Source organism: Pelecanus crispus, chromosome 3, assembly GCF_030463565.1.
Source record: "Pelecanus crispus isolate bPelCri1 chromosome 3, bPelCri1.pri, whole genome shotgun sequence".
Classification (NCBI taxonomy): Eukaryota; Metazoa; Chordata; class Aves; order Pelecaniformes; family Pelecanidae; genus Pelecanus; species Pelecanus crispus.
This window is the reverse complement of record NC_134645.1, coordinates 119366845-119389241: the sequence shown is the minus strand read 5'-3', so window position 1 is coordinate 119389241 and position 22397 is coordinate 119366845. Positions and strand designations below refer to the sequence as shown.

Genomic DNA, 22397 nt, shown 5'->3' with positions numbered 1-22397 from the left:
ACCAGTGCGATGAAAATGTTAAATTATTGAAGATGAAAGTTTTAATGCTGTATAAAATGTATTTCGCTTTGTTTGCACGTTTTTTCCCTTTGTAGGCTAATCGGAAAGTCAGGCTTAGTTCATACAGTGCAGATCTTGTTCTGAAAGCAAAACTGTAATTTTTTTTTTCCTGCATATAAATGGATGTAACTTTATGAATAATGGAGAATGTTTCTTCATGTTTCAATATTGTATATACAAGATGTTGCTAATTGTAAAGGGCTTGACAGTCTGCTCATTGGATTTGTTCTGGAGAGAAAATTTTGAAGTATTTAATGCAAAACAAAGCCACTTGTCTAACAAAAACCTGGTTTACATGAAGTTGTGTGCTCTGAACAGATTATTGATTAAATTTATATCATTTTGTGGAATGACTATGACTGCTTTGAAATCTCCAAGCCTTACATTACCTTCCTAGGTTTTCCTGCTGTAGAAATATATCCCTTACATGCATATAGAAATTAGGGTTGATGATACTTGTGTAATGCTTGGGGGAAAAATTGAAAAAAACTTTGTCCCCTCATATGAAGTATCAGCCATGTACATGCTTAGAATATTTTTTTTGTGGTCTGATTTTTTAAGTGGGAAAAGAGTTAAACTTAAAAATAGATGAGCATCAGATGTGAGCCCCAAGAGCTGTGGTTTAGAGTACTGAGAATATTTATCTTTGAGGCAAAAATCAGTTTTCAGTCTGAGTTTTAAATCTAAAATTACATTTTTATACATCCCTCCAGGCAGACCTTTTTATCCTTATATGTGCTTTTCATGGTGTGATTTTTATGTCTTCTGAGAAAAAGTTTTAAGTTTGCCCAAGAAAGCTATACTTTTACATCGTGTTACAATACTGTGTCTTCCTAAGGACTGCACTGGTAAAAAAACTTTTCTTCCATAGAGACTTGCTTTTTTGGGAGTTTGTCACTCTTCCTTTTGGGAGTTTTTCATAACTTCAAATGCAAAGGTTTCCAAGATGATAAAAGATAGGAATAACAGATAAAAAGATAGAGTTTGAACCTCTTTGGGGGTGTCCCCCCCCTTTCTTCCCCCTTCCCCCCCCCTTTTAAAAAGCTTTTTAGCTTTCTGATAGATTTTTATAGTAATATTTTATAAAACCTTACTGATTAGAAACAATTAGGGTTTTTTTTTTCTTTAAATTGACTTATTTTCATGAAATAACATGGATTTATGCTAATGAATCCAAGTAATTTTTTACTCTGGAATGGTATTCATTAATCTTGAGTCCAGCAATTTAAAGGATTTAAAAATACAAATATAGTTCCGAGTTTGTTTTGCTTGCTAAGTAGATAAACTCATAAATATCTGTCTGTACTTTGTGATGTTATACTGATGTTTAAATTCCAATTTGCTGAATAGAATTATTTCTGTATTTTTCCAAGGTCTTACTCTCTCTGTCCCCACATATAAATATCACAGAATTTGACCACCAAAATGTTTCTCATAGTCCAGAACTTGCCATAATGTTCAATATATGATGCAGACTGTGTCAAGCCCTTAGTTGTAGAATTCTAAGTTTTACGTATATAACTGTTTATGATTTTGTTGCATTTACTAGGTTTGCTGGGATGGGTAATCTTCTTAAGGTCCTTACCAGGGAAATTGAAAACTATCCACATTTTTTCCTGGATTTTGAAAGTAAGTTCAAACAATTACAAGACAATGAGACAATCTTTTCCCTGACTTAACAGCGAACTGAGGAAAACTTTTCAAATCTGATTGCTTGCAGTGTGTATTTTCCAGCACAACCAATCTGTCCAAGTCCTTGTCTCTAAAATAATTTGTTCACTCAGGACTCCTTTTCTCTTCCTTTTCTATTTTTCAGGAACCAAATGGGAAATCTTTTAAAAGTTCTCACTTGCACAGAGCTTGATCAGGGGCCAAATTTTTTCCTTGACTTTGAAAGTGAGCAAAGCTTCTTGCCTGGCTTGCCTTCTTTGCTGCTTATTTCCTAATAAACTGCATGTGCTTATGCATCATAAAGCAATTCAAAAGGGATTTGCAAACAAATCAAATTACACTTCAGTTGAATATTGCTTTTTGTTATTTATAAAACCATACAAAATTACTTAAATTCATTCTGAGCAGAAAAGGGGGCAGAATGATAGATACGCAAGTAAAACCTTACCTTGAATTAGTTTCAAAACATTTATGAGCCGTTGTTAAATTTACATATGGATGAACTTGATCTCAGCCTTCTTTAACAAATGAGGGTTAAAAAAAAATTTCTTTATCTTGTTTCCTTGAATGGAAATATACATTGGAAATAAAAATAAAAAGCTGAAAAAAATATAAGTAGTGGAGGTGGCACTGTTTTTGCCTGGTTCAGTGATGATTTAACTGGGCTATTATAGTTGCTGAGAAGTAGTGAAGTGGTCAAAGTGTATGTGCTTGATTGCATCTCTCTTAATTGCATGGTTATCGGTTTGCAAAACAATTTTACATTCCAATTTCTTTGTCACATCTATATCTGATTCAAAGCTATTTCACTTTTGCTGGTTACAGTTTCTCTGCATGTACTTCTAGACATTGTCTTGAAAACTGGTCATCAAATCCTTAAATATGGGTTTAATCTTACTCCACTACTTACGTGAAATGCTTTTTATTTAAAATGCTAACAGTGTGTGATGTTTTGTCTCTTAATACCTTTATTCTTAAAAAAACCCAAAAAACAAAACAACAAAAAAGTTTTGAGAGAAGCCAGTGGTCTTAAAATAACTTTGCTTTGAAGCATGGTTTAAGAGAGAATTTCGGGTGATGAGACACATTTTATCACCTTGAACTAGTTTTCTTGAATAATTTATTCCTGAATTATTTTTCTGAAAAAAAGTTGCTGACATGAGACTGTATGTGTGTACGCACTCCAAAGCACTGGTTCAAAAAGTCATTTAAACACATACTTAAATCTCATTAAATTGTTCAAACATGCTTTCTTGGATGAGAGCTAGAGTGTATGACTATAACTTTGCACATATCTTAATCTTCTAATCTAGATCTTACGAGATTCTACCTCATTATGAAGAATCAGTTTTAAATGATGAAAAAAAGTTAATTGGTTAGTTTGGGTTTAGGAGAAGGTACTGCGAGCCATGTATCCCTTTCTCTCTTCTGTCTATATCATTTGAGAATTTTATTGTAAACCTGGGGTGTCAAACCTTTAGGCAAACCTCTGCGCAATTTTTTTCTATCAAACTTTCGAAGGCTTCGGTAGCGCTCTGTGGCTTTGCCAAGCTATTACGAAGCTTGTCAGCTGCTCTGAGCTTCCACGTTTAATCAGTCCTGGATGGTAAGAAAGTACTCCTGACCCGGGCTGCAGACTTGGCAGGAAACAGGCGCTCTGGCAGTGGGAAGCCTTGGTGGAGCAGAGGTGGTGGTGAGAGGGGAAAATATCTGCTTTATTGCCTTGGCAGCAAAGGTTGGGTTTTTTTCCAAAAATGCATTGCCAAGAACTAAATGGGGTTGAAGCACCCTCTCCCACGGAAGGTGACCAGTGGTTAGTGCAAGCACATGGGCACGCTAGTCAGGCACATCGACCTAGAGAGGAACAAAACTATCATCTCTGAATTTCAGTGAGTGTGATGCTTCTGAGCAAAAGGTTAAAATGTTTGACTTGTGAAATAAAGTCCTGCAGGTTTTTATGCATGAAAACTGTATTGTGTTGAAGGGACGTGACTGAAGATGCCTGTAGTTGCATGCCTTAGTCTCCTTTTATTAGCCATCGTACAGTGTAAAAGGACACTCTCAGTTAGTGGACGTAGATAAGAGCCTGCTTGTGTGCTCGCTGCTGGACGTGTGACTTTCTGTGGTCCGAGTTTTCAGTTCAAGTTCATGGATGAAAATGGTCACTGCAGTTGGCCATTCAGAGAATGAGGGGTATGTTGAGTTGATGTGTTTACTGTATTTCATTATTTGCATCAGAATATTGCTTTCTAGTTTTTGTGCGCTTTTCCATTAGCTATAAAGTGAAATCTCAGTAAATCTGTCAGCACTATTTCTGAAATGTTTACAGAGTTTTTGAATACTCCTACCCAGGTATTTTTATTTTGCTGCTCTTCATTTGGTATGTATTGTACCTGAAAGGAGGGTGTGTGACATACTTCTTCCTGCTATGCATACAACGTGCCACAAAAATATTGCTTACAAAAAGAGAAACAGCCTTTTTCCTTGTATGGAGTAGAACAGATACAGTCTGTCTCTGTGCCTCAGAAATCAAAGGCTTTATGGGCTGATGTTGGTCAAAAGTAATACAAAAGTGTTTATCTAAAGAAACTGGGAAAAGAACATCAAGGCATAAACTTCATTTGACGGTCGATTTAATCTGTACTGCTCCACAGAGGTCATCCCATGGGTGATGCTTTGCCACAGAGTCTCATAGCCTTATGCTAAAATTGAAATGTACAAACACACAATTGCACCCATCGTGAATGACAGCTATGTGGGGAAAATGAACTTGCTAAGAACTAGCTGTTAAAAAAAACCTCACCAAACTACTACTGAACTACTCTCTCCCCCAGCTACTAAGTGCTCTTCCAGTCAGGTCAGGGTGATGGGGATGATGGCATGGTTGGAAGAGCCCCAGCAGTGGCACATGAATGGGAACAGAAATTCAGGAAAGGATGGCAAGCAGTTGTACAGATTTAGATGTCTTAGGTCAGTCATGACGCTACACAGTAAGGTCAGCGTAGTAGGTTTTTATTTGATTGTTTTCTCTTACTCCTTAATTAATACACATTTTATAGGCAGTGTGTTGTAAGGATGAGTTGTTGTGTGCAACAAAAATGAATTTATTGTTGCATCATTGTTCTCCAGGGCAGAATTCTGTTTTGATGAAAAATTTGAGGAGGGCAATCTTGTATTGCATCTTTCTAAAAATTCCATTATGTGTTTCTGTTTGTTTTAAAATATACTTAATTACAAGTTGCTTTTCATCAGTTGCATGCTTACTTTTCTCTTACATATTTTTCACCAACCTGATTTTTTCATATTTAGCCTTAGTCTCTCCAATACATTTCTTCTATGCAATTCTTGAGGTCTTGAAAAATGAGCAGGTAGAAACAGAAACACTTAGAAAAATAAGTTTTCTCACCTAATTCAAAGTTGTGGGTTTTTTAAAATTCTGCCTTGTGCTATATTTGAAAATGAGAAAGAATCATGAAAGAAACATGAAAGAAAAAGAAGTTTCAAAATTTCACCTTCCAGTTGTTTTTTTTTTTTAAAATAGCTATTTTAATTATTCCCTAGCAAAGTTTAGGCTACAAAAAAAAATTGTTTACAATAATCTCCTCCCCCCGCCCCTCCCCCCTCCCCCCCCCCCCCAGTCCTGTAGCAGTCTATGTCATTGGTTGTAATTCTTATGACACCTTTAACTGGCATTATTCTTCATTCCAAACTGGGAACCAAGTTTCGTAACTCCATGGTCATACTTGAAAAAGCTTGAATCCAGCATTAATTTCAGTTAACGTTGTATAGCAAAAGCAGTTCTGTATGCTCTCCGGTAGTCATTTAGAGCTAGGCAGTTACTCTGGATCTGTGCAAGGAGAAGCAATTTGAAGATCTATTCAATCCAGCCTTGAAAGCAAACAGGGATGAATGGGAACTGTGGTAACTTCAGCGAGTGATAGGGAGAATAGTGTTCTCCTATGCAGGTGAAAAAGCCTTTGCTTTGAGGTGAAATGCAAACTATATATGCATTCAGCCAAGTTACTCTTTTTTGAAGGTCTACTGAAAGGTTTACATAAAGAAAAAGAATCTCTTCATTCCCAGGAAGTGAACTGTATTGCTGTTTTACGCTTGTATCTTGGTGTGGGTATTCTTATTCAAACTGCTACGTATTGGATTTGATTATATATCACTTACTTTGCCTTAATTCCTTCTTGGCTCTCAACTCGAAAGTAATGTTGGGAAGAGTGAGTGCATGGCAAGTCTTGAGAGTCTCTGGATTTCAGGATTTCATTGAGCCTATAGGGCGGATTCTCTTGAAATGGATTTTGTCAGTTCAAAAACTGTTTTGTTCTTTAGATGTTCACCTTGTTTAAATTAGTCACAGGTAAATGAATTCTGGGTGTTTGAGGCTCTTTCCATAGCAGCTTACGAGTGCTCTTTTTTGCAGAAAATCTATTGTCACATACTGCTTGCCCATACAGAGCCTTTTTCAGGCAAAGTGAACAAATATTTCCACATGAATTCTTGGAAATAATTTGAAGGTTGAGGTAACAACAACTTATTTTGAACCTAAAAGACTAAAGCTTGTAGATTATTGGGAGGACATGTCCTTAAGTGACACCTTCTGTCCCATCCTCTCCTCAGATACAAATATGTTTTATAAGACCAAACTTTTTAACCTTAACCTGAGCAGATTCCCCTTTTTCCTGAATGTTAGCTGGGTGGGCTCGTTACCTGATCCTAATTTAATCCCATCCCCCCAAGAATCAAGGACACTTATTTTCTAGGATTCCCCCCCATCCCCAGCAAGATTCATGGCACTTTCAGTTACCAGTGTTCATGTATGATTAAAAGTGCCTATTACCGGAACGTATCTGGCAGCAGAGCAACTGCCCACTTCTTGCGTAATAGGATATTAATTAATACCCTCGCTCCACAGGCAGCAAGGCTGGAGATGTCATCTGTATCCAGCCTGTGGGAGGCTAAACTCTTGTCTCCGTGCTGCAGAGCGAGCCCTAAGCAGGAAGCAGGGAGGGTGTCCACTCCGCATCCGCCACGGAGCTGAAGCCGGGCACTGACAGCAAGCATTAACAATTTAGGGAGCTTCACTTTGTCCTTTCTAAACTAGCCAGAACAAAACTAAAAAATCCATTTGACTTATATCGTGGATAGGGTACTGTTTCTACAGAGTACCATTCTTTTTAATGTATGGAGTATAGTAGGTTCTGATACCCTCTGAAATGCTTTATTCCCTGTAGTTGTAATGCCTTTTATTTTTCCCAAGGGCATAAACTAGCTTTTCATCTAATTGTGTCCCAGATTGGAATGGGAAAAATCATTGTCATGGTGACAAACCTGAAATAGGACTTTAGCATGATACTGTAATATAAGCAGTGCGTGTGTGTGTGTATATATGTATGTATATATATATATACACACACACACTGCTCTCTAACTTGCTGTTGGTGGCTGGTGGATTTATTGACCACATTCAGCAGTGGACAGGACAAGAAAAGCTGAAAGTGGAGCCCCTAAGACATCTTGTTTTACTCATTTTTCTTTTGCTAGGCTGTTGAGGCCAGGTGATTATGATGTTTTTGACAAATATGACATTCGACAAATATGACATTCAACAAAATGCAAGCACTAACCAGCTTCAGTGGGAATCCTCTTTACTTGCCATCCGTTTAACTGAGGGTGGAATAAAGTTCTGTGCTTTTGGTCTGCATTTCAGATATAGAAACGGTGTATGGGTTGGAAGAGCTTCTTTTAGTACTGTCTTGTCATCTCTTCATTAAAATTAATTATTGAGATATTGTTATACTTCATAAAAACACTGAGATATTGTTATACTTGATTTTGTATTGGTAAAGGCTTCATATTCATTCTTTTATATTTAATCTTGTCCTGTGGCTACTAATGTCTTACCTACGTAGCAGTTTCTATGCTTTTTCTAATGCTCACTTGGTGAAGAATAGGCTAGATATGTTGTGTTGTTAGGGTTTTTTTGAAACAAATGACAGGTGTTTTTCTAAGAAAAAAAAAATTTATGATTCCACCCTCCCACCCCACCATGCCTCTGAAATATTTAATGCATTTAATCCACAAATGGATTGTAGTTGTTCCAGCTTTCCCCTTTTTTTATGAAATCTGAAGCCTCATCCAAAATATGGAATAGAACATGTATATAGATGAGAGACAGCATTTGGTCATGGAATGGGTGATTATCATATCCTGGTTATTTCAGATGGAGTAAATGGAATTGCATTTCTCTCCAGAGCTAAAATTTTTGCTTTCTAAATTAAAATTTGTTGACAGAACCTGTATATGGAAGAGTCAAACCTGGTTTGACTCTTGAAATAATTTGATAGAGGATGCATTTAGCTGTCAGGTTTAGGGTTCACATTGGAGACACTCAGGCAAAGGGAGGTAGAAGGGTTTCCAATTTTGTCTTATTAAAGACAGCGTACTCTGAATGCTAATCATGAGTACTCTAAAAACTCAGACTTGAAATGCAGTAAGTCTAGTGATTATGGTAACTTATTATTGAGAGAGCTTGCATTCAATGTGGATTAGTCAGTGGCTGTGGTTTTATTTATAAATGGGCTCAAATTGCTTAAGCACGTGCTGGTTCTCTGGCAGTACGGGGAGAAGAGGTGAGCACTGCCAAGCAGCGATTCCATACTGTGATTCAGGAATGGCATTTCTTTTACTCAGAACAGAGAAATGAGCTTTGGTGGTGTTGGAGTAGAAAACCAATTCAAAAAGCCAAAATCTGTCATGAAGAAATCTGTATTACTTTTAGTTGTTGTTGCTGCTGTTGTTATTGTTGTTGACAGCAAGATGAAATCTTTTTCAAAGTGATCAATTACAGGCATTTTAGTTGACCATTTTTGGCAAGATCTTCATGTAAAATCTCTTTTGAAACATCACCATGGTTGTATCAGAACATCTGTTTGCATAACATATATTTCATGAGTAAGATGCATGTTTTTTTTAAAAAAGCCTGAATCATCCTCCCTACCTTTATTTTTAAGCTAAACACTTTCAGCATAAATATAAACCGCTTCTGCAAATGCAAGCTAAGCCTGTTGCTCTGTAGCCTTTGCAGCCCTCTTACTCTCCCTTCCCTTTCTTTCCCTCTTCCACCCACCTACCTTCCTCCTACTCCTACTTCGCCACGTGCTGGGATACTACAGAAAGCTCAATGGATTTCAAATATTCAACCTTCCCCCAACTTCCAAAAGATGAATTGGGAAAATTTGAAAAAGACTAACAATAAAGGGTGTTACTAAAGGCCATTTTTAAGTCCCAAAGTGCTGAGCCGTCTATAGTGTTTACGTTTCTATTAGGGGCTAGTATTTTTGAAAGCAAATAAATTGTGCAAAGTAACATAGGAGTACCTTGATAACCAACCCATGCTTCAGGTAACCTGAACGTGCAAATTTTACACTTGTGAACTGTACTAATAAATTACTTTTTTTGTGTGTGTGTCCTAATATTTACTGAAAATGTTATTTTAATTAACTTTTATTTAACTATTAAAATATAGATACTGATTTATAGGTGACTCCTACCTTCCCCTACTCTGTTGTTCTGTGGCATGTACCTGTTTAGCAAGATTACCACCTTCTTCGCTAAACTCAGAAGTGTTTACAGTTTTGTTTATCACAAGATGACAGAGCCCTTATGGTGTATACCTGAGATTTCTTGCAGCTTGGGGAAAGAACCAGTCAGTAACACTGTAAACTTAATGTGATTAATAGGTTGGTTCAACAGCCATGTCCCAGCTGGGATTTTCCTGTTTGGGATAGTTTTTCCCTCTGGTCCTACTCTCCGTTGTTTTTTGGTGGATAGTGGAATTTTTTAGTTACATGAAGTATTTTGGATATAAAACCCAGCTGAGTAAGCCCAGCTTATTTTTACTTTCACTCATTCTCTCTTTTAAACCAGGTTAGGGAAAACTTCAAGAATAAAAGGAAAGTCAAATCAGTATTGTTTCACGTGCCCAGTCTAATGGGACTCATGGCGACATACGAATACGGAAAAAAAATTAAGTATTATTTGCTTCAGAGCTATGGACCCATAAGTCTCAGCCATTTATGTCTGGCTGGTGCAAGGTCCATAGATAACTTGACACATTTAAACAAATTACCCTAACCAGGAACAACATGGAGAAAGGCTGTGAGAATGCCTGCTCTTTCCATACTCTCCAAGGTGAACCAGTTCATTTGTTTCTAATGGTGGGTGGGTAAATGAATCCCATAATGATATATGGGTGGAGAACTGTGTCTCATTTCTTAAGGAGAGTGAGAAGACTAAATAGAAAAAGTATCTTTAATATTTTTTTTTGTCTATTAATGTAGAGATGTGTACCGTAGTTCTTCCTAATCAATGAGTTTTGAACTGAAGGTACCTCATTGCTTTTACTTCAAGCAAGTAGTCCTTAAGTCCTAAGATTCACCTTCAAAGTTTTTTTTTTTCCTTCCACAGAAATTAAAAGTCTATCTTTAAAAGCTAATACAAATTTAAGAGGAAAAAAAAAAAAAGCTGTCTGTAGAAATCTGCTGGGACAATGTGATTGTTTCATAGAATCATAGAATTGTTTAGGTTGTAAAAGACCTTGAAGATCATCCAGTCCAACCATTAACCTAACACTACCAAGTCCACCACTAAACCAATTAAGGGTGGAGAAATAATTAATTTAACGTTTTCTGGCTTGGTTTCTACAAATACTGACTACAATTCCATATATAGGCCATCCAGTCTTTAGTCAGTGCCAGTCATCTTTATATTTTAAAGCAAAAGAAGGCAGAAGATCTCTACCTTGTGTAATGTGTTGAGATTCTAGGGATAACATCGCTCCCTGGTATCACACTGCTGTGAAAATCCCATCGTATGGGATTTGAATGGGAAACCAAATGCCATTCTTCTGAACAATAAAGGTCTACAGGTCACTCCCACCCTGAAAACAAACTGATCATTGACAGAACTGGATTTATTTTAGCAAGCAGGAATGATCTCTGACATATGTAAGAAATATGTTTATTTTTAACAGTGCTGTATCTGTGTTTTCCAAAAAGAGAAATAAATTACCCTGGTTAAGGAAGCCTGAAGGAAAGGCAAAGTGGTGTAATATCCCATGGCTCCATCCACTGAAAAGCCTGATTTTATTCCCAAGCTGCAAGAAAAGTGAACAATCCTTTGTAATCAAGCTCTGGAGCTCTTTCATGAAAGAGAGGAACATTTTTACTAAAGGACTGATGCATTATCCTATGTTCTAATAACATTGCTTTACGATACCGCTTCACTTTAAAATGTTGTGTTTTGAGAAGAGGCATTATGAGCCAGAGCATACAAAAACTGTACTGTTTTTCCTTCCTTGCTATAGAAAGCAAAAACTTGGATGTGCAGAATGGCAGTGCAGTATAACTGTGTATTTAAAAAAAACCACATCAGAATGAGCTTACACATAGTCAAGCTGGATATAATGTTGTTAAGTAGAACTGAGTAATCTTGCCGTTTGTATTGCAGGTTCCTTTTGACTTTGTGCATTTTGCTTTTCTGTTTCTTAGATGCACAGCCCACAGATGGAGAGAGGGAGGTATGGAATCAGATCAGTGCAGTTTTACAGGACTCGGAAAGCATGCTTGCAGACCTTCAGGCTTACAAAGGAGCTGGTCAAGAAATTAGAGATGTATGTTTGTTAATGACAGTTCTTTGGAAGCAAAATCAAGCAAAACTCAATGTGTTCCTTCTGTTCTGTATTCAGGCACGTTCTGTGAAAAGATAGGAAAATCATCGTTAAAATTGTATTTAGGAAATGTGTTACAGATTAGGTGTAACGCTGACTATAAAGCCCTAATGTCAAATCATTAAATGATGGCTGTTGGAACTTCTTTTAGGTTTACTATTAGTAATTTTTGAGAAACACTGTTTCATAGACCTCATTTCATATATAGAAGTCAAAGTTGAGGACATAGAAGAAATAACACTCAGATGTCAGAAATACACTATAAAAAAAGTTGAAAATAGTTGTTCTGTGTAAGTGAAACAATGAAACACAGGAAATTATAACCTTACGTCCACTTTGCTGGCATCTTATTCTATGAAACTGGTCCCAAGTACAGTTCTGAACTATAACTTAGAATTTCGCTCAACTGACCAAACCTTTCCCTGCATCAGCTTTGCAGTTAGTGTGAGCTGTTGGTTACTTAAGAACCTGAGTATGTTGAAGATTTCAAAAGCATCAGAATCTTAAAAAAGGCTATTTCTGTAAGCAGTAATCATACAAAAGGTCTTCCCTGATGTTTCTGCCATATTTTTTTCCCCAAATAATGTGATAAAACATCTTCCTGTATGTCAGTGGTGCATTTGAATGAATAATTTTAAATAACTATGTTACAGGGGGAGAGGGAAGGTGGAAAAAATGGTATTTTTTGGACTCATTAATTTCCTATTCTGGCGCAATGTAATTTCTCATAATTGTTCTATATTTTACAATACTTTCTAAAATAGTGAACTAGAAAACATCCAAACAGTCTTTTGCTTGTTATTCATGGATCACGGTTCTTTACAGTACTATTTTCATTTCAGGCAATACAAAACCCCAATGATATCCAGTTGCAAGAAAAAGCATGGAATTCAGTATGTCCTCTGGTTGTAAGGCTGAAGCGCTTCTATGAGTTTTCACTCAGATTAGGTGAGCCCTGTTTTAGTAGATCTGTTTATTAGGCTATTTTGTATATAAAGAAATAGGAGGTTTCTTTTTCCATGCACTTTTAAAGATTTATTATTCTTTCTGTTTGATATCAGCTGACATTTAACTGCAATTACATTTATCGAGGCGTATTTTTATTCATTTCATTTTAAAATTATCATAGTTTGTTGGTTTGTCACTTAAAATAAATCTGCATTATCTAGATAGAGTACAAGCAAAGAACATGATAAAACTGCATAAAGTTTTTCTCTGATGACTGCTACTCTTCTGCAGTTCACTGGTCCATATTGTACTAATGCAATTTATTTTTTGTAGTTTGGATCCTTCAGAGTTTTAAAAGGAATATAAACCAATAATATTTTGAAATTTTTAAAAACAGGGGATAAAAGGGGGAGAAGGGTGTCAATGAACTTTCTCACAGGGTGAAAATCCAAAGCTGGGCACATTTCACACTGGCTTTGTCATCCCTACAAACCCAAAAAATGATGAAATTACTCCTTGAATTAGGACTCCGGAAAAGAACCAGTGTGCAAAAATTTATGTATGAAGTGGGAGAGCTCCCAGTGCAGGGAATTCTTCTACACCATCCTGCTTACTAAGTCTTTCACTTTTTGAGTTGCACTAGTAATTATAGCCGCGGGAGCTGAATTGCATTGCTATCAGTGCCTAAGAGTACACTTTTAGTAACAGATGCCAGAATAATCTCTATACTGAGCTGATGGCTAATTGGGGAAGATGAAAGAGAAAGAGTTGAATATCTGAATGCAAGAAAAATGCTCTCTCTAAAATTTTTTTATAGGGAATCCAGATAAAGGATGATAAAAAAGGGAAAAGAGCTCAGTGGTACAAAATGGAGAGAAAATGGCAGAGAGCCTGAAGAGGCTCTCTGAGGTGTCTTTGATGTTTCTCACCTTAGAATAGTAAGAAAGAGCATTTCTGTTAGGGCTGTGCATGTTCAGAGGGTTCCTTCCCTTCAAGCAAAGTATATTTAGATATTTACTTAAAACTTTGCTGTTGTGTGGACTGAACAGTATTTGTGCTTCTGATTTTTATTCAGAGAAAGCCCTGCAGAGCTTATTGGAGTCCTTGACGTGTCCACCTTATACTCCAACTCAGCACCTGGAACGGGAACAGGCTCTAGCAAAAGAGTTTGCAGAAATCTTACATTTTACCCTTCGTTTTGATGAACTTAAGGTTAATAAAATCTTTTCAATATGTGCTGATTTTTCCATGTATTTTGAACCGAAACTGATTATTTCCTATTTGTCGTCTTCTAAGATGAGAAACCCAGCAATTCAGAATGACTTCAGTTATTACAGGCGGACAATAAATCGCAACAGAATAAACAACATGCATGTAAGTAAATAAAATCTGATCTGTTGTTCACATTGAGGTATTAATCAGTGTGCATTTATACCATTTGTGGTAATGTTTTTTGTTTTGATTCGCTAGCTGTCATGTTCTCTCCTTCCCACCAAGAGTTAATCAGCAGTGCGGATAAAGTGATTAGAGTGGAACTATTCATGCAACAATCTGCTTGCTGACATGAGCATGTTCTGTATCATTTTCTTGCTGCTGGCAAGATTTTCAAGAGTTTTACTGACTATTTTTTCTCATGTTTTCATCAGCTAGACATTGAGAATGAAGTAAACAATGAAATGGCCAATAGGATGTCCCTGTTTTATGCAGAAGCCACACCAATGCTGAAAACACTCAGTAATGCAACTACACATTTTGTATCAGAAGTAGGTAATGGGGGAGAAAAGGTCTAATACAGACACTCTTGATTTTAATTTTACAAGATAGTTTACTGAACAATGGCTGTTTTTAACCCTTCTAGAACAAAACGTTACCAATTGAAAATACAACGGACTGTCTAAGTACTATGGCTAGTGTATGTAAAGTCATGTTGGAAACACCGTAAGTTTTACCTTAAATCTTGTTTTTCTTGTATGAGAGAATTTGTATTGTATTGTAAGTGGCCACCTGGGATGAACACATTTTTTTCCAAATTAATTCCTGTATGTTTGCCTTAAGTTGTTATCATGTTTGTATACAAAGCATAACCTGGTATAAGAAGGCCCTTCCTCCTGTTTTAACCACCTTATGATATTCTTCATGAATCAGCATTGAGTTTTGTTAGGGAGAATTTACATAGCCTGTATTTCAACAAAAGGTTAAAATACAAGTGTAATCTTAACGTGCTCCTAGGCTTCAGTGTCTGTGTCTTGTCTAACCAGGGCCATAGGCCAACTACTGTCTCTTGATTGCTCATGCTGCTCAGTTGTTAGCACACTTGGAAAAGCCAAAGTCTTGCCCCTAAGTAGCGCTTTCACAAATGATGCACAGGGACTATTTTGAGGATCATTTGAGTAGACCTTTTTTGGGATGTAGCTGTCTTACTCCGGATATAAGAAACTTCATCTGTATGGAAACTGTACAGTAGTTGTTTTCTTAGCTGCTAGCATAGGTATAGCCAGTGGGGTTGCTGTTGTTTAACTATGCATTTAGTCAAGTGTTTCTTAGGTTAGATGTCTCTGAGCGGCAAACACATACAAGATAGAGTCAAGGTAGTTTTCCTGTCTTTGAATTGTTTGTTCATGGTGCCATAGAAAGGGTAGAATTCCTGAGGTTATTGTTGTTCGTTTATGAAAATTCTGGAGAGGTGTATGTAGGTGGTGGGCCTCATGTCACAATCCTGGGACATCATAGAAGTAGTCATTGAAAAGAACCTTACGTGTGAACTCATTTTTTGGCAAGAGTAGAGAAACAGAAAGTTGTGAGTCATCTACCAGAAGATTATCTGATACTTAGTTCTAATTGTGGGATAATCAAGTATTTTCACATCAAAATGTCTGTAGCTTTTAAATCTGTTCATGTTATGATGCTGTGTTAATTAAACAGAAGAAGAAAAGTTGAAGTTCTTGTAAACGGAGAGGTAGTATAGTACAGATTTTAGTATTTTTAATTATATGTTTAAGTGAAAAATTTTATATTGAAAACCAATGAATGACAGTAGACAAATCTATGTATTATCTACTCAAAATAATATTTGTTAGAAAAATTGTGATCATTTATGTTTTTCACAGTTTCTGTTTTTCTCTACCGTAGCTCATTTTTAATTCCCTGAAGATGGTTTCATGGATTAGAGCCAGTAGGGGCTGTCTTAACTGTGCCATCCATATTCTTATTTTGGAATTGAAAAGTCAAAGAAAATCTCTTTGTAATGAGTTCAGTCCAGTCCTGTCTAGTGGGCTTCTACATTTTAGATGCTCAGTGACCCTGGGTTGTTGAAGTTGCCTATGGGCTTGGGGGAGGGGGAGGGAGAGAGAGAGCACGAGCACTATGAGTTGATTCACCTAGGTGAAGCCCTAAACTTACTAGCTGCTGAAATTAGATCCCACTTAAATGTTAACTGTTTCAAAGTAGGAATTTAAGCAAAAAGAGAAGCCTTCCTTTGAATCCTGATATGTTGTGTTTCTAAGATTAAACAGAACTACAATCAGTCTCCATCATTTTTCATGAACATGGAAGCCTTCTGTGAAGCCAAGACGTTTTGCTGAAGTGAGGATCTGAACTATGAAGGGATGTTAGAAGGGGTTTACTTATCTTTATTTGCTTTCTAACCTACCTTCTAAATTGACAAGGACTTTACGCAATTCAAAGATCTTTAAAATCTTACTAAGATTCATCTTCAACCTTAAAATACAATGTTCAGATTTCATGCGCTCATAGCCTAGTTTGCAAAATTTTCCAGTAAAAAGTCAAGACTGTTTGTTTCTTTTGCTCTGTTTTCCAGAGAGTACAGGAGTAGATTCACCAGTGAAGAGACCCTTATGTTCTGCATGCGAGTAATGGTGGGAGTTATTATTCTGTATGATCACGTTCATCCTGTGGGAGCTTTCTCAAAGACATCAAAGATTGATGTAAGAGTGACTTTTCTTTAATACTCTGTAGGTTTGAGAATACTAGTCTGCAACTTTTTTTCAGCCCAAGCTTATGATTTTGTATAAATCATTGTAATTACTTCTGAATGGTAAAATTTCAAATTTATCTTCACCTGCATACTTTAATATATCAGCTTGTTTGAAATTAAAATAAGGATCAGTCTTTTTTTCTTTGTATGTTCTTCCAGACACAGGTACTCATTTATCTTTGTTAGTTCTGCTTTCCTGCCAGCTGTATGGTTACACTAAAATAATTTCATATTACACCTACCCTGGAAGAAGTTCTGTGGTCATAATTTTTTATTAATCATGTAATTTATTTATGCTGAAATGCTCATCTTTGGCAGTAGTTCTGTTGTAATAAGCAGATATTCAACATTGTCTCAGCTTTGTCTGAGATCTGACGTAGCAGAACTGAAATGTTATTGTTGTAATGTTGGTAATGACCCTTCAGTTTTAGCTTTGGCATGACCAGTCACAGGGGAATCAACCTTATGTCTTCATCTGAGATATTTCAAGCATACACAAAGAAATACTCTTTATTTTTGCTACGGTTTACAAACCGAAATCTCATGCACCATGTCTTTCAGCAGAAATAAGCTGTAATTCATGAAAAAAGATGTCTTCCTCTTTACAAGGCAGCCTACTTCAGAAGAAAGAAAAAAAAAAACAAAAAATTGTGCTCCATGACAGTGAGTCTTCGTTAGCATTTTTCATCTGCAGATATTGGTATTTTGCCACATCTCCTCTTTGACTGTTTTACAGAGAGAAATATATGTCACAGAGGTGGATTGATTGCTCAAGGTCATGCAGCAGATCAAGCTCAGGAACTGAATGCAGACTTCCTGACTTCTAATTCAGTCTCTTGCCTACAGAGACAACACAAGTTAAATTTTGATAGGACCAAATATAAAATGTGTGTACTTTTTCTCACATTTATCCTAAAGCCCTGTAATATTAAAGGATAGTTAGGTAGATGTAAATGGGAGGCAGGAGATGTATGACTCGGTTTTAAAAATAAGTACATGGTCCCAAATCTTGATTCGCCTAATTAGTTTAGTGATTCTTCTCTAATAAAAGAATCTTAAAATATTTCAGATGATGAGTTTATTTTACTGTGAAAACCAATTCTTTTTTCCAAACTAGTCACTTCTTGGGAGCCATGTCAAGAGAATTTCAGGGACAGTGGAACAAATTACACTTTCCTTACTCTTTCAAGACTGGAGACTGTATTTCAAGCTGTTAATTACAGGCTCCAAGCTCAGACATCCGTACAGCTTCTCTTTTTTGACAGGTTTAGGGATTCTGATTCTAACGAAACCAGAAAAGAATGGTTTGAATTTTCATCCCCTTTGAGTTTGTCTGATCTGATCTGATGGGGCATGTAAACCTGTACTAAGTGATGTAAATATAGTCTTGCGTTTCTCTGGTTTAGGAAAAGTAACTGTGTCACTTCAAAACGTGTGCTGCTACCCTGAGAATTTCATCTGATCTGCTATTTGCAAAGCTAGTTTTATCTTCCAGGTAGAAATGAGCCAACTGAGCAGTGATCAGTGATTGTTAGGCTAGTCATTGTGCAGGAGGCTGAGTTACGTTTTCTAATCATTTTTATTGGCAAATACACGGACCCTGACTTCAGTTAAGTATTTCATCATCCACTTCCATAATAAGGCAGAGTTGCTCTTTAGCTGCGAAGAAAATACTAGCATATAGATTTAGCACTGTAATGTGACTTGGAAAATTAGAAGGTTCAAATCTTTTCTCTGCCATGTTTTTATCTGTCATTTTAAGTAAGATGGAATTCATCTAGACTAATTTATGGATAGCTTTTAGATGTCTTCATGGCAATGGGAAGAAATAGGTACTTCTGGAGCACGATTCACTACATATGCAAGTATATACTGAATAGGTTAGAGGAATTTCCTATTTCTCTCTACTGACTAGATCAGGAGTCTGTATAGCAGGTCAAATGAGTTCTACATCTCCTTCTCTTCATTTCCCCTTTTGTAAATTTGGACACCATTTCAGCCTGGTTTCTACAGTTTCCACAAAGATGTTCGTTCAGTGTGGTGTTTAAAACCAACATCATGGACTTCTTATCTCACATTAAATTTGTAACCACTAGTTATAAAACAAATCATAAGTTATCACCAGTTAGGTTTACAACTAAAAACTGAATACTGAAAATTACTTCCTTGTGTGCAAGCATAAAAATAAAAGTCAAAGTTGAAACATCTCTTCTGATAGTTGCTAACAACAATGACATGGAACTCTCTTCCAAAATCTCTTTTTTTAGCTTATATCAGCTGTTCTTGATTTTTTTTTTTTTTAAGTTGGAATTGGAGAAATCATGTGCAAGTTAAAATATATACATGATATATAATTTACTATCTACAAATGCTTATTAAAGTAGACTATGTTTTCTCAAAAGGTTTTTAACTTAAGATAATTTTTAATAAGTTATAATGTTTTTATTGTGTCATATAAAGCAGCATTAACATTCAGGAGAAAAAAAACCCCTGCCTGTCTTTGGTGAAATTTTTCCTGTTTTCAGCTAGTGCAATTCATATATTATTGTTCAATAGTGGCATGCTTCTGTTCCCAGATGAAGGGATGCATAAAAGTTTTAAAGGAACAACCTCCTGACACTGTGGAAGGACTTCTGAATGCTCTCAGGTATGTGTGGAATAATTCTTTGATTCAGCCTTAACAAATTCCTCTTACTTTTCTCCCAATCTCTTTATATTTAAGACATTTCACCTTAGAAGCTTGATTTATTAAGAAAATTGTCCGTTCAGGTTTGCCTTCATCACATGGGGTTTTCTTAAGTAATATTAATTTCTTTCAATTCCATTTCACTTTGATAAGCAATGACTATTAATATTGGAAGTCATAATGTCCTTCTTCAGAGATACTTAAGGTTTGTTTTATCACCTAAAACTTAGCCATCTAAAAGGTAAACAATACCTCAAAGGTTAACAATATATCTAAGCTAAGATTTGTTATATAAAATACCCCAGCAACTAGAACATTTTAGAAGTGAAGAGTAGAATTCCTATTTCTCAAACCCTTGATAGTTCCCTTCTCTCTTTCCCTGTGATTTAATAAGACTTTTTTTTTTTTTTTTTTAATTTTGCTAAATGATACGACTTCAAGAAAACAGCAACCTAAATCCCAACCCTTTAGCTAAGTGTTTAAGGTGCTGTCTTGGGAAGCAAGACACAATGGTCTGACACTTCTCGGAAGCCAAGAAGGGAGTCTTAGTACCAAGTTTTTCAGAGCTGTACTGAATTCTGTAGCTGTTGAATGCTTGCACAGAGTGCAAACTACAGCCATAACCACCTCCATATTTGCTTATCATGTCTTTTGAATTAAAATTGATGTGGAGTTGAATCCTACAGGTATCATATGTGTTTTGAGCTTGTGCAATGATTGGTCTCCCTGCAAACATTAGCAGTGGAGAATGTTTGGGCTTAAATAGAAAAAAAACACACTAAAGGTCTTCCATCCTCCCAAGACATTCCCAGAAGTGTAAATCACTACCAAATCTTCTGGTTACAAAATAAAAAAAAAAATAGGAAACCCTCTGTGTGATGGTATATCATAAGATGTAAAGGCATAGGACATTTAAGAAAGCTCCTTAAAATTAGACTTACAGATTATGCCAAAATTCAATCTAGATTCCTAAATCCTTTTAGTATTTACCCTATTTCTTCTGTCTTTCCATGTTTTTTACTTCTTTTGGGGCTTTTAACTGGAAGAAGAGATAATTTCAACCCAGAATTATGACAATGTCATAGGCAGGTGGCAAACAGTATTTAGCCACAATTCTCCACCCGTTAACAGGGAATAATATATTGCAAGGGGTATTTAGAAGACAAAGAGCACCAGACTATTAGCAGTTAAATTCCAGTGATCAGTGACTAGCGGAACATCTAAGTTCCTCCTTTGTGTGATTAAACTGCACTGATCTTAAAAAACAGGCACTGAAGTTTTCAGACTTTTCTAATCCCTGTTCATTTTACAAAATATTGTTTTAACTTGTAATTTCTAGGTTCACTACAAAACACCTGAATGATGAATCTACTTCAAAACAAATTCGAGCTATGCTGCAGTAGTATCCTGAGACAAGTAGATGTTTGTATTGCTCACAGAAGATGTGTATGTTTACATAATTTAATACAGTTTGATGTTAATACTTGTGTGTATTTACATAACCATTTTCTTCACATTGCTAAAATACATGAATCTGTTCATAACCTGACTGACTTTATATAGTGCAGCCTAAGTTTTTATGCTAGCCTTCATCTTTTAAAATACTTTTAAAATACTTTTATACTTACATTCTTCAGCTACAACAGCTTCTCTGTGCATTTTAATCCTTAAACACCTTCTCTATCAGAGAAGTAGTAGTGAAGACAAAATAGTAAGCAAATAAACTGAAATATCAGATACCACAGAAAAGGAACTTTAAAAGAGAAGGAAGTAAAAATCATTGGATATGTTTTAAGAACACGTGCACAGTTTTTTAGTCAGTTAGTTTTAGGATCTCATCAAACTCGTATGGATAGGAGAATACTTGAATGTTCATCACTCTCAAAATACTTTGTCTTTCCTGTAATAAGTGGAGATACACCTGATTTTAAGGATTATGTGCTGGCTGACATTCAAAAACATATTGCAAAGAGGTCATTTTACCTCTTTTATTAAGTATAGCCTGTACCTTTCAACCGTTGAGGAAACAAATATCCTTTTTCAGATCCAATATAAATAAACAGAAGAAGTGTTTTAAGACCATTGCTAGATTTTGAAAATTCTGTAGAATTTTACTCCATTTGGAAAGGAAAGGGAAAATACTAATGCCTTGACTTAACTAGAAAGGGTTTGTCAGTGTAACAATATCATGATGAATGTTATCTCTCAGACAGCTCTACCCAGTAAGTAATTTTTTTATTGATATAAACCGGTATAACGCAGAACACGCTTCTGTAGCAGCAAGCTTCCCTAGTGTCCAACTGGCCTCACCAGACTAGGGATGATATAAATAAGTTTTAAGAGCTGAGCTGTTCTTAGGTACTCCATCAAGTTCCTTGATAGTATTATTCATTAGGTGATTCAGAGTCAACACAGATATATATATATATATATATATCAGCTGACTGCTCTTCATTGGTTTTTGAGATGTGATTGATGCTTCAAGGAGTTGAGTTCCTTGCTGAGTTGTTTGTTCTTACTTTCTAGTAATTTTTCCAGTAAATGGAATAGAAATACTTTGTCAAAAAGCAGCAAAGTGCTCATGCTCTGTTAAGTGTGTCTTCTGGATGGTCTGCAGTTGTTGTACATATTCTTGCAGAGGTCATGTTCTGAAAATGTGTTCGATTTTGTGTACTTTGCTTGCATGTGTGTGTGTGAACTCCAGTGCTTGTGCACAGATTCAGATTTGTATTTGCTTATTCCTGTGTACGTAAATCAGGGTTTGTGTGCTCTCACTGGAATTTTCATGCATATCACTTCTTATGACATTACCTTAAGACTTTGAAGATGCATTGGGTCTGCTGAAACTCGGCTGCACTGTGACAAATTCAGTCGTTGAACTCAGTCCTTAAACAGTATTAATTTCACGAGTTCTCTGGAGTAGGAATTGCCTTAGAGTTTATTTCTGAGCAGAATGACCACTATAAGGTTTCTCAAGCCTGATTAGCACCCATAGGCACCGACGTTCTATGTGTTGTGATACTGGACAGCACCGCAACTCCAGCATTCATGTCACACATCTGCAGTTGTAGCAGCAGATCGCTATGTTGTCAGGAACAGAATTAGAAAACATGCTAGTTTTTTTCTTTTTCTGGAAGCAATGATCACACTGCTCTTTCACAGTAGTAAATCCACTGTTTACAAACTCCATTTTTAATGGGGGGACATTTACAAATGTATATTAGGGGAAATCCTTCGTTGTTCATAGTCACTTCCAGTTAGGTAAATCTAGGTGGATGACAGGTCATTCTGTTGAGCTTTGG

At 36.2% G+C, this 22397-nt stretch overlaps 1 protein-coding gene across 3 annotated transcripts in view; it reads left to right on the top strand.

The window, feature by feature from the left end:
- CYRIA (CYFIP related Rac1 interactor A) overlaps nucleotides 1-20498 on the top strand; it is a 36556-nt gene extending 16058 nt beyond the window's left edge. Inside the window, exons 1-12 of one of the 3 annotated variants that reach the window (XM_075707464.1) lie at nucleotides 1884-1956; nucleotides 3815-3843; nucleotides 5963-5972; nucleotides 11289-11410; nucleotides 12310-12415; nucleotides 13491-13627; nucleotides 13712-13789; nucleotides 14062-14178; nucleotides 14274-14353; nucleotides 16233-16359; nucleotides 18986-19056; nucleotides 20435-20498. In XM_075707464.1, the coding sequence (XP_075563579.1) occupies nucleotides 1884-1956; nucleotides 3815-3843; nucleotides 5963-5972; nucleotides 11289-11410; nucleotides 12310-12415; nucleotides 13491-13627; nucleotides 13712-13789; nucleotides 14062-14178; nucleotides 14274-14353; nucleotides 16233-16359; nucleotides 18986-19056; nucleotides 20435-20498 (1014 nt within the window). Of the gene's footprint in view, nucleotides 1-1609; nucleotides 1690-1880; nucleotides 1957-3814; nucleotides 3844-5962; nucleotides 5973-11288; nucleotides 11411-12309; nucleotides 12416-13490; nucleotides 13628-13711; nucleotides 13790-14061; nucleotides 14179-14273; nucleotides 14354-16232; nucleotides 16360-18985; nucleotides 19057-20434 lie in introns of those variants that run through there. The other 2 variants (XM_075707465.1, XM_075707466.1) reach the window with 2 other exon arrangements.
- The last annotated feature ends 1899 nt before the right edge of the window (nucleotides 20499-22397 follow it).